Source organism: Nymphaea colorata, chromosome 12 (genome assembly GCF_008831285.2).
Source record: "Nymphaea colorata isolate Beijing-Zhang1983 chromosome 12, ASM883128v2, whole genome shotgun sequence".
NCBI classification, from domain to species: domain Eukaryota; kingdom Viridiplantae; phylum Streptophyta; class Magnoliopsida; order Nymphaeales; family Nymphaeaceae; genus Nymphaea; species Nymphaea colorata.
In genome coordinates, this window is record NC_045149.1 from 2,239,175 (window position 1) to 2,252,468 (window position 13,294).

At 37.5% G+C, this 13,294-nt stretch overlaps 1 protein-coding gene across 3 annotated transcripts in view; it reads right to left on the reverse strand.

The window, feature by feature from the left end:
- Positions 1-6,298: 6,298 nt before the first annotated feature.
- The window catches only part of LOC116266021 (poly [ADP-ribose] polymerase 1), a 51,976-nt gene continuing 44,980 nt past the window's right edge, over positions 6,299-13,294 (reverse strand). For all 3 annotated transcript variants that reach the window (XM_031647073.2, XM_031647072.2, XM_031647070.2), the window contains 3 exons: positions 7,159-7,296; positions 6,902-7,084; positions 6,299-6,728 (listed from right to left, as the gene is read on the reverse strand). In XM_031647073.2, coding sequence (XP_031502933.1) covers positions 6,681-6,728; positions 6,902-7,084; positions 7,159-7,296 — 369 coding nt within the window. In that variant the 3' untranslated portion in view covers positions 6,299-6,680. The remainder of the gene's footprint in view (positions 6,729-6,901; positions 7,085-7,158; positions 7,297-13,294) is intronic.

The window sequence follows — 13,294 nt, forward strand, 5'->3', positions numbered from 1 at the left end:
TTTTTGATGTAGGATATTTCAACCAGCAACTAGTTGCGTCATTACCCCAAACGCAAATGAAAGATTGATATAGGATATTTATTTGAAACTCAATCTGAATTCTAATTGGAATTCAATTGAATATTTATTTAAAACTTAGTCTGAATTTAAATCTAACCTGATGTCATTTCTTAAATATGAATCCATTCCAATTTCTTAATTGAATGTTTATTTTTTTTTCTGCATTAACTCTTTTGAAGTAGTTTGGTCAGACGTCAGATGTGAATAGGATCCCTTGGCATCCATTACAGTTGAGCAGACCGGCAGTAACTCTGACATTCCATAAAGCACCATTTCGCTGTACTCTTGAACACTAGAAAGGAACCCTCCAAGCGCTTCTAATTGAAATGTTCATCTCAAACAAACACGACCCTCTACGGACTGCATGTGTTCTTTGCGTTCTCTAAACACTAAGAACTATAGTTGGCAAATTTATGACTCAGACTCGGATCCGCAGATTACAAGGTGACTGGGTCATCGAGTATTCAAATAACTATAATTTATATTTACTGCAGCTGAATCGAACCTATGGCTGGAGTTTTATAGGCGATCCAAGCTGACTAGGGCGAATCAGCCTGGCCAATTTGCAACTGTGTTTGGAACTGCTTGCCACCCAGCCGGACAACAAGCAAAGGCTCTCCACATTACAGTGCAATATCCGGATATGCCCTCTTTTGGAAACCGTTCGCTCGGTGTTCCGCATTTTCGTGGTGCTTGTATAATCCACATGACGAGTGGAGTATGGCATATTGTAGTGAAAAGGCATTTATACAATCACAGATAAGAAAAAAATGACTATAATATTATTATATGTTTTGTCTTATTTATCATGCAAAATGTATAGCCATCATATTTTTTAGATTGGTTTTTTTTTCTTTCCCTTTTGCTATTTACGACCATTAAGCTTCTTATGTTACATGTCTATGGCCTTGCGTGGGCAATAGCCCACACAGTCCCTTGGGATGATATATTATCTAGATAGCGGTTAGCTCTCACCATATTGTTGCCCCTCAATCGTTTACCTATTTGAAATTAGTGTCCTTCAGCTAAAAAGTTTTGACTACATAGAATTTCAACAAATTGAAAGCAACTTGAGATTGATATACAAAGAATTTTGCTTATAACCAAAAGAAAGCTAAACAAAGAAACTCGCTCTCCGCGTATGCTTGTCCAGTACACCTAACTTTTTGCTCTAACTCGGCAGAGTTTTGGACGCTCATGCTAACTGGCTCATATAGGGAATTATGTTTCTCAAAAAACATGCTCAACTTTTGAAGAAAAACAAAAGAAGGAAAAAAGATGGAAGCTCTGCTTAAGTATATTTTACTTTGTGGTGTACGAGCTAAAGCTATATGTCGCACAAAATATGTAGGTAGTACTTCATGTAAAGTATAAATTAAATAGGTAGTTAAGGCAAAACTTTTGGAATTTAGGTTCCACGGATCTCTGGTCCGATGGGATCCCAGATCAGCGACCGCAGTTTTAACAAACTATAGATTTCAGTTTTGAACCCCAGTGTGGATCTAAAATCGATGCTACGCATGGATTTGAAGTCGGACGGAGGAAGGGGAGGGGAGATCGGACCACAAACCCGCGGGTCACTACAGATCTCAGGTCAGTGGTAATGAAACACAACCTTATGGAGGGGTTTTGTCTTTTTCATTAAAATTAGCATGGCATTGGGGTTCAAATTGTAAAAATGTTATTTTCATCTGCTAGGTAGGCCTGCCCATAAATAAATAAAAAAAGGGACTGCACACTGCAGATCTAACCTAACCTATGGAAAGGACTAAACATCAAGGATTTCAAGATACGTGCTCGCAGCCTTTTTTCTTATGGACAAAGGTTTTTCTTCTTTCTTCCTCTCTTGGTCAGCCGCCATATGATCGGTTTCAAGACTGAGACTGACCTTCCATCAAATACTGCCAAGGATTGATAAGTATTGAATCCATGAGCGGGCATATATGTTCAAGTTCTTTCAATGAAAAAGCAAGCCATATGATTCGCTCCACTGCCAACCACAACATGTCTCAGTGAAGACCAACAAAATCATGCCCGGCCGCGTCTGCTTATCATGTCAATTTCGAGACAAGATTCCCAAAATGCCAACAACCTCATTAATCATGAAAGATCTTACAAACAATAAAAAGCACAAATGCAGTAGGCCATCTCGGAAGACATCTATCATTATGGTTCTCAATAATTTATATGACGAAGATCACATCCAAAGGCATGAACCTAAATTTTTTAGAGCATGGTTTCGAGTGGGTGGAGTTTATATCCCGACCACAAGCATAGTTCCAAGTTTTCTTTGTCATATCTAAACATGTGGAAGGTGATTTCATATGACCTAGCCTTCATAAAGCTACATGCATCTTTATGAAATCCACGCTCATCTAAAGAGAAATGTATACCTGAACGTAACGCCTAAAAGGGAACACGTTTATGTTATTGTTTTTAATCCAATATGAAAAACTACCGGTCTCTGCGTATATAAATCTTATGTATATAATGAAATCCTCCGGCCATCTAGATCTGTATCCAATTACAAGATCAAACACACAAGGCCAGAAGATTTCTCCGTCCAAATCCGGTTATATATATAAGAAAAAGAGAGAGAGAGAGAGATAAACCAGTTCTCTTTCTTTAATTTAAATATATATATATATATATTGAAGAAATACTAACATTATAACATATATAATTAAGCCGACCTGAATTGTCATGTACTTAGGCAAAAAGCAGTCCAAAGTTTCAACTATTATAATTAACTGACCGTTTTCCCGTCTTTCTGGTCGTCCATTCGCCTCTTGGTCAAAGATAAAACCAAACGCTTTCTATCATTATTGTTTTAGCAAATAAACAAGAATGATAAAGGACAAGAAGTACGCCCTCAATTTGAAAATTTTAAATTGTAAGTGGGTATTTTTTTAGATAATTTTCTGACAAAAGTTTGGTGGCCCCTCTAATTTACTTGAAAGATCTAGATTAATGCAAAACTGGAGCCCATGTGAGTCAGACCAAGAAATCATGCCGAGCAAGTACTCCAGTCCCAATTCCACTAAGTGGGATCATCAATATAAGTACAAGGAAGAATTCAAAACAAAAGAAAAAACAAATGACAGTACGGATACTTGATTGAGGTTGAATGAACAAGCTTCAACTTGGATGTACTCTCTCTCTCTCCCTCTCTCTATCTCTCTCTAACATATACATAAGATCTATTAAACTAGTTATTAAAGTTAACATTGGTGGTCATTGCTCTCAATTTCTGATGATATTTCACTAAATGATTTTAGACAATCTTGTTTTCCTTAATGCTGCCTAGACCAATCATGTGTGCGTTCTTCCTTACATCCATGTGAAGTTTGATCATTTTTGGTACATTTTGGATTAGAGCGTGAATGTGTGTATGTATATATCTCAGTGGTTACTCTCAATTTGCGATGCTATTACTCTAACCATGCATGATTTTAAACATAATCTCGTTTTCCTTAATGCTGCCTGTACTAATCATGTGCGCCTTCTTACCGTTTATGTGAAGTTTGATAATTTTTTGTATATTTTGCTAAAGGACATTGCATGTGGGGATGTAAACGGGATCATATGTACCAATTGTCAAGCTGATTTCATATCCAGTCAGATCTGGTAGAAGAAAAAAAATATCTATATCCGACTACTAATCAAAACTCCAATCTGCATGCAGGTTTTATAACTAAATCCAATTCCAAGTCCAAAATCTGACTGGGATTGATCTCATAAGGTACTGGCCTAATAGCATATAGATGATCCATCTCATGCTTGCCAGATCCAAACTCTGTTCTTAAAAAGTAGGATTTGCCTCTGATTACATATGATCCAATTAGTTTGAATTAGGTAAATTCTGGATCTGATCCACCGCTTACATCATGGCTTCAGCCATTTTTTGATATAACAATTCCAGTTAGGTAGGAATACTTGACTAGTTTAAAGTGTGCCAACTTCGTATTTCTTCCTTGGACTAATGTTCTAAATATTAACGGTGGTGATTTTATGAAACTTAAAAACTTTAATCTGAAATAGTTCCCAGGATCAAAGCCAATTTTAAGGAGGATAAGTTTTCAAGTACAAGAACATGCAATAAAAAGCTTTAGAATATAATGTGTTCCTGGTGTTTCCAAGGGTTCATTTAATAACAGAAACAAATAGCTATTGTCTCATGCACCTGCCCCAATGAAGGCAGCTTCATGAAACACTGTGACAGATTGTTCCATGAATGTGGCTTAATTTTTGACAAAAGTTCATGGGATAATAACAGTTTGTTGGGGTTGCCAAATGGCTCCTAAGGGGACTGGAAAGATGTTTGGATGTTTTATAGACCGAAAACTCGATTGTTTTCTTCTGTTAGAGAAAACCAATAAAGAAATGAATTAAGTATAGCAGTATGTTTTCAATAAAGTTAAAGACAAAATAAGGGGAGGAGTGCACCTTGTAACCAAAAGTGAGGGCTTGCCACGAGATATATATAACGGCAGCAACAAATTTTTTTTTGTCATGAACCGACAAATCCAAGTCTAAATCAGGTTGGCACATCTTCTACCTTGTATAAAATATTAGGAGAATCAGTGGTCGTCAGTGCGAGTTGTATGAAATACCAGGTGACCCGATCTGAGTTCATAAATCGAGCTATTCATCACCTATAAGACAAATATCATCTTACCCCATGTTTTTTGCCTAAAGAAAATTTATTGCAGGCAGGAGATGATGAGGACATTTTATTATAAAGCATAAGACAATAAAGTTTTATTTCTAAAACCAATTATCGACGAGCCAAACCCAACACAAATATGTGATAGAGATTTATATGGAAAAGACTTATGAATAAACTTGTCTAATGGAGCAGAGTTGAACATATATCATCCACACTGCACGCACATCCTATTATTTTCTTCCTAGCTCTAAAGGGTAGTTTCTTGGTTTGGAAGCGAAAGCCAGTTCAACAATAGAAAGCTTTCTTCGTCACCTGAAGTTATGCAAAAGTGTCTAGGACCAATCCACACACACAGCATAAGATAAGACGGTCAGGAGCAAAAGCAAGGTAATGTTGGGCATTGGGCCGGGCCGCCGGCGAGTACCCTGCCTCGGCCGAGCCCTAAAAAAATGATACCGATCTGGACCGATAATTTATCGAACCGATAAGCTTGGGTGGGTTCAATATTTATTTTATTATTATTATATATATAATATTTTATTACAATTAATTATATACATATATATTATTTTATATTTAAAAATATATATTTTTAAATATAATCGAGCCAGGCTGGTGTTTCTGGTGTTTTAATGGTCGGGTGGGTTTTGAGCCTGCCCAATCCCATCTTTTTATTGGGCTGGAGCAGCCCGATGCCAAGCTTAAGCAGGACACCACCCAGATTTCAAAAAAACTAACAATGTACAAGTAAATTTTAGTTTACTGTCTAAAAACATTTGACAATTTTTATTTCCACCTTTAGTAGAATTTAGTAGAATTTTGAATCGATTGTTTGAGCCCTACAAAAAAAAATTCTTGGCAGTTCTGGAGCCCGTTAAGTTTCAACCAAATAAAAAATCATATAATTTATATGGGCATCGTAAACATATGTGTACGTGTGGGTGAGAAGAGAAAAAGGAGACAAGGAAAGATCATCTGTAAGTCATGGGTTACCCCAACAGTCACTGCACAATTTTCGGATCGCCAATCCAAAAAGATGACCTTGGAAAGTAAAGATTGTGTCCATTTGGTAGAAGCCGACATTCTTTGACATACGTCCCAAAGGGGTTACCCTAACTTATTTGGTTGAACTCGCAGCCAAGCCGGTACAAATCTCATTGTCAATTCAATTTCTATAAGTTACTCGAATTGCAAACACGTTCTACCCAAGGTTCACTGACCTCTTTGTGCTGGAAGTCAAACAGCTCATATGTCTACGGCCTCGAGGGCTGCGATGGGAGCACAGAAGCATATCCGGCTTGTTGCAAACAGGCACTGCGAAATAAAAAGGCAATAAAGCTCTAAAATTTTTTTCATTTTCCGTCGTCAAATGTCGTAAAAGTTAGTTAACTAGAAACTATCAACCCAATGGCAGAAGCTGGTGGACCCGTCCAGGATCTATAAATCACCTTTCCTGAAGAGGTTAAACCGGTGATTCAAAAGTAAACGTCCAGTAATAGAAAACGCGAGTCGAAACCTAAAGTTTGATACCGAGACTACGGATTGATCGCATACGAACAACTAGCAGAGTTTACGCCAATGTCTCTGTGAGCACTGAAACGTGGAATTGTTGGAGCTCAAATAAGTTTTAGCATGAGAACGACTAGATACATCCTGCCCATCAGATGCAGATGCAAACTGAACCACAAAAACCCAATCAGACTGAAGCCATTCGCAGATGCAAACAGAGCAACCTGACAGACTGAAGCCATTCTCTCTCTCTCTCTCTCTCTCTCTCTCTCTCTCTCTCTCTCGCTCTCTCTCCCTCTATATATATATATATATAGAACACCTAAAACCTGCATCGCACTAGCAATCCAAAATTTATACATATCTCAGCGCGCCCTTCAAAATGCAGTGCCACAGTGCCATGGTCTTGTATCCCCATATGTTTATCCAAATAGTTGCATAGTTACCTCTTGTGATGAAACCTTACCTTGAGCAGAAACTGCATTTTCACCTATCCAAAGAAAAGGAAAAGGTAAAGCATACATACACATGCCACCGAGTAGATTATCATGAATAACTCAGAAGGTGCTGAAATCAGTGAAGTTTTGCTCGTCAGTGGTATGCAACAAAAGAGAGAGACAGCTGCTGTTCTTAAAAGGTGACTGAAAACCTAAAAAGACTGACCTGTGATGTATTATAAACTATGTACTCATTGTACATGAGTTCAGATGCCCTAATACGCGATGAAACTGGCTTGCCGCATGGCACGACAACTTCATCCTTCCATTTTTCATAGTCCGACAGTTTAGGCATGGTTTTGCCTATCCCTTTGGTTGAGTGCTTGCCTTCAGGAGGTCTTTCCATATACTGGCGAAATAAATTGGCGACCATTCATCAGTTCCAAATAAAACATGAGATCAACATCCAAAATTGTTACTTACTGTTGCTTTCTTGAGCTCATACATCTCCCCTAAAGAAACTTCACTGAGAAGCATCAAGCCCACTGGGTCCTTCTTATCAGTGTAACAATATTGTGCACTCTTACTGACCAGGTCCGCAAAATAGATGCCTTTACCAAACTATGCAGTGGGAACTTAGTCAATAACAGAGGAAAACAGGCATTTACATAAATGATTAGGTGCACAGACACATACATGATGTGAGCAAGAACATGCAGACATGCGCACTATATTGTAAAATGCTTATTATAAACTGCATCGGTCAAGTACAAAATAAGACACACATACAAATTTGTCAACCTAGATGTACTCCAGATAAATAAATAAATAAATACATAAACCATCTTAAAATAAGTGTATAAATTTTATTCCAATATCCCAACAGTCACTTGGTGGATTGAATAGGCTTTATACACCAAAAAGAGATACACAAAACATCCTGACGAATGTGTAGGAATACCTCACTTGACACACCTAATGGTCAGACAGAGATAGGTTCTAGTTTCAAGCCCTCCTCCTCCTTTGTCCCCTAAAACAAGTAACTCCTTGAATGTGTAACTTAAGGTTCAGTTTACATCTTACCACAACATCAGATCATATCATTGATTCCATCTGATGTGGGGTAGTCAGACCCTACCACCATGTTTCATATACTAATACAGTCAAAGCATCAGTCGGTCTCTCCATGTGGTAGACCTCATCTAGGGACTCGTCCAGAATAATTAGGGATAGGCAGCACCAGGCAGTCCTCAAAAAAAAAAAAAAAAGAACGAAAATTTACAATAAAAAAAATTAAATTCATTAACATATATTCTTCACGAGAAACATAATGTATGTGTCAAATGCTGTTCTTGTTAAACAACAGATTTTCGGATCCTCCATCTAGATCCAAAATCCAGCATGTTGAACGATGTCTCACGTTATTCAATGCCCTTGTAATATGTGAAGTCTCTTAGGATTCTACGTTCTTGTAAACTGTGTTGAGGCATTCAATGTCCTTGTAATATGTGAAGTCTCCTAGGATTCTACGTTCTTGTAAACTGTGTCTTTGTAATATGTGAAGTCTCCTAGGATTCTACGATGAAGAGTCTCTTAGGATTCTGTAATTGTAACTGTTCTCTCTTATAAATATGGGCCATGTAGACCATCCTGGTCACGGCTTATTCTTTTCAGCTTCTTCTTGTTTCATTCTTTCTCTCTCTATCTTCCTGCATGAATACAGATTTCTAGTTGCAGATATTGGTGTCAGATTTCTATCATGGTATCAGAGGAAGGTTGTTATCTCTACCTAACAAAATGCCCAAACAGGTCTGATTTGGACACATCTTGTTATATCGTGTCTTCCTTCCCTTTCATCTTCTACTTGTATACCCTTCCTTTCTGTTGTCATGGAAAACCTTTCGCATTCTGGTATGTCCTCAAATTTTCTTCCTCATCTTATTGCCGAAAAACTCAACCATAAGAATTATCTAACCTGAAAAAGGCAGATCATGCCTTTTATAAGAAATCAAGACCTCTTTGGACATCTCGATGGTTCAACAAAGGCTCCACCAATATCTATTCTGCAGGAGATAAAGAATGAGGCAGGAGAGGTCATTGCTGTTCAAGAAAACAGCAACCCTGAACATATTGTGTGGATAAGACGTGACCAAAGTCTGGTTGCATATATTTTGTCTACTCTATCTCAACAAGTGTTACTCTCAGTTTCTGATGACTGTACTGCGGAAGAATTATGGGAAATTCTTGCTGATACTTTTTCCTAAATATCAGAAGCTCGGATTATGTACCTAAAGAAAGAATTTCAGAATTTGAACAAAGGTTCAACATCTATCATGGATTATTTGGGGCGTATTAAGGCTGTCGCAGACCAACTTGCTGCCTCAAGGAATAACATTTATGATAAGGAGAAGGTGCAACAAACTTCAAGTGGAATTGGGCATGATTATCATGCCTTTATTACAGCTCTTGTGGTCCTTCCTGTTTTGCTTTCAACGAATTACAAGGTAAACTCCTCCAACACGAAATGAATATGAAAAGAGTCATTGAAAGGACTGATCAAGGGAACTCCCAAAATGTATTGGCCATGAATGTAAAATTTGGTCAAAACCATGGGAACTCTGATCATAGTGGTCGCGGCAACCGACACCAAATAATCAAGGTATGCCTCATTTGAATACTTCAAGAAGAATACCAATTTGTTTTCAATGTAACAAGAAAGGGCACTGGAAGGCACAAAGCTGGTTTAATCCTCAAAATAAAAACAAAGGGGTAAGACATGATTACAAACAAGGAGGACAAAATTCTAAAACCACCGCAGTTATTGATGGCAACATTCTCCAAGATGACTATAAAACAAAATGAGCAGGGAGAATGGTTCTTGGATTCAGGCGCAACCACCCATGCGACAGGAAATGCAGGTAAATTGACTAACTTATCCCCTCATTATGGTAGAAATTGCAGTATAACAGGTGACGGAAAATCTCATCCCATTACACATTGGAAATGCACATATTCCTTTGTTATCTTCATCGCTATCATTGACCAATGTTGTTCTTGCTCGCAATATAAAAAAGAATATCATATTCATTTCTAAACTCATTGATGATACAAACTCTTTTGTTGAATTCACACCTTCTTCTGTCTATGTCAAGGACCTCCAAACGAAAAAAATGTTCGCTAAAGGGGAGTGTCAAGGGAATATATATGTCCTCAAGGAATGTCTACCCAAAGATTCGTCCACCTTTGGTATAGGATTGAAGACATTTTCTCTTTCTCATAATGCGTCACCAAGTCCTTGCCATTTCCAATCAAAAGTAAGAGGCTCTAACCAATTTTTGGAATCTAATCTGTGGCATAATCGGCTGGGACACTGTGGTCGACATTTTATTGAAAAACTTGTCACAGATAGTCTCATTCCAAGATCAAGCTTACCTCTTACTTCAAGTGTCAAAAAATGTTTAAGCTGTGAACTTTATAAGAGTCATATTTTACCTTTCCATAATATAAATCAAAGGGCTTCCAAACCCTTTGAAATTATTTTTTCTGATGTTTGAGGGCCAGCCCCTATTGATTCCATGTCTGGTTCATGATATTATGTCTTATTCACTGACTCTTACTCACGATTCACTTGGATTTACTTCATGAAACACAAATCAAAAGTACTTCACATATTTCGAAACTTCTATGCCATGATTCAAACCAAATTTTCATACAATGTAATGCATTTTCAATATGATGGTGGGGGAGAATATTCCTCACTTATTTTATTGAATTTCTACGTGGAAAAGGGATAACTAGACAAATCTCATGTCCTTACACACCACAACAAAATGGTGTAGTTGAGCGCAAACATCGACATATAGTTGAAAGCGCCATGAGCATGATGCATAATACTAATGTGCCCATTTCCTTATGGACTGAAGCCTTCCATACAGCCGTATACATAATAAATTGTTTGCCTATGACACTCTTGATGTCTAAATCGTCATATTTCACACTCTTAGGCAAACAACCTGATTATAAGAAATTGAAGGTTGTGTATGCTATGTTCATGTTGATGCTGCCTTGATGAACAAGTTTCAAGACAAAGCTATTCAGTGTAGATTCGTTGGATATGCCGATGAATATAAAGGTTTTCAATGCTATGATCCAACAACTAAACGTATCAAGACTTCAAGAAATGTTACTTTTGATGAGCATAATTTTGATGATACTAATGAAATGCCTATGACCATTGAATCTTATGATCCTTGGACCAGTACACAGTTATTCAATGCAGATCCCATTTCAGAAAATGATGTGCCTCAGGGTGAAGAGCGAAAGAGATCAATACAGTCGTCTAATGTGCCCCAAAGTGAAAATCAAGAGGGTCCAATACAGTCATCAAGTGTTCACGAAAGTAATAATGAAGTTAAATCAATTAGACGTTAAAAATGTTTTCCTTCATGGTGATTTGAAGGAAGAAGTTTTCATAGAGCAACCTCTTGGTTTTGTTGAAAAAGACTCGCGAATGGGTTTGCAAACTAAAAAAATCCCTGTATGGACTTAAGCAAGCATAATGGTTATGGTTTGATAGTTTTTCAAACAAAATAAAGGAATACGGATATCAAAACAGTCGTCTCGACCATTTCCTTTTTATTTTCAAGAAAGAAAATGTTATTACCCTCCTTATATATGTTGACGACATCATCATTACAGGGAACTCGGAAAAACATTTTGATGAGATAAAGGGTCTGTTAATGAGAAACTTTCAGATGAAAGACCTTGGAAGCCTGCGATATTTCCTTGGGGTTGAAATTCCTAAGCAAGGAGATCATCTCACCTTGACGCAACAAAAATATACTCTTGACCTATTGGATAGAACATGCACGATGGATTGTAAGCCTGCTGAAACACCGAGTGTTCTGAACCAAAGGATGAGTATAAATGATGAGGAAACATATGAAGACCCCACCAAATATCGCAGCATTGTTGGTGCTTTGCAATATTTAACATTTACCAGACTTGATATTACCTATGCGGTAAATCAAGTGTCTCAATTTATACATGCACCGAGGGACACACATATGAATGCAGTTAAAAACTTAAAAGGATACTAAGGTATCTCAAGGGAACTGTTGAAGATGGATTAGTGTATTGTAAAAGTGAAAATGAAGCTGCTGGTCATGAATTAATCACATATGCTGACGCTGATTGGGCTGGAGATCCAGACGAAAGAAGATCTATCTCTGGTTTTAGCATCTTTATAGGCAAAAATTTGGTATCTTGGAGTAGTAGAAAACAAAGAGCAGTTGCAAGATCAAGTATAGAAGCTGAATAAAGATGTATGGCTGCAGGGACGGCAGAAGTGACTTGGATTCGACACTTGCTAGAAGATATAGGAGAAAAAATTAAAAGCTCAGTACTAATGTGTGACAACCAACGCGCCATCAACATTGCTTTCAATCCTATACAACATGGCCGAATAAAACACATTGAGAATGACCAACATTTTATCAGGCAGAAGGTGGAGAATAAAGAGATAGAACCAGTCTTCGTTGGAACCAATGAACAAGCTGCTGACATATTTACTAAAGGATTGACAAAGTATCGGTTTTGGTTTTTGAAAAGCAAGTTGTTCATTATTCAAAAACGTGCACAGCTTGAGGGAGGGTGTTAAACAACAGATTTTCGAATCCTCCATCTGGATCCAAAATTCAGCACGTTGAATGATGTCTCACGTTATTCAATGCCCTTGTAATATGTGAAGTCTCTTAGGATTCTATGTTCTTGTAAACTGTGTTGAGGCATTCAATGTCCTTGTAATATGTGAAGTCTCCTAGGATTTTACGTTCTTGTCAACTGTGTTGATGTATTTAATGTCCTTATAATATGTGAAGTCTCCTAAGATTCTATGATGAAGAGTCTCTTAGGATTCTGTAATTGTAACTGTTCTCTTTCATAAATATGGGCCATGTAGACCTCCTGGTCACAGCTTCTTCTTCTCAGCTTTTTCTTGTTTCATTCTTTCTCTCTCTACCTTCCTGCATGAATACAGATTTCTAGTTGCAGATATTGGTGCCAGATTTCTATCAATTCTTAATGTTAAACGAGCAAAAATGAAGATGGGACATGAGATAAGAGAGAGAAGCTAGAGAGGAGAAAAGGAGAGAAAAGGAAGTCATAGCTCTTGGCAACACCTCCTCAACTAGATTGAAAGGTCTAGTTAGGGTTATGTCTAACCCCTTACATAAGAGTCCAGTAAATAATTAAAAATTCAAAGAACTACCTAATAATAAAGTTTCAAAATACAGAAAACCTCACACCCACACGTTTTCTCAACACTCTCCCTTAAAGGTGGAGCATAGATGTCTATCATGCTCAGCTTGCTACAACATTTCATGAAATCTGATATAGGGAGAGCTTTGGTAAATATATATGCAACTTGATCTTCTGAAGCAACATATTCAGCACAGATAATCCCTGCTTGAACCAAGTCCCTAATATAATGACAATTCACCTCGATATGCTTAGTCTGTTTATGGAAAACTGGATTATTGGCCATATAGGTGGCCGCTTTATTATGACATTGCATTTTTATAAGCAATTCTATCTAAATTCCAAGGCTTCTAGCATGACA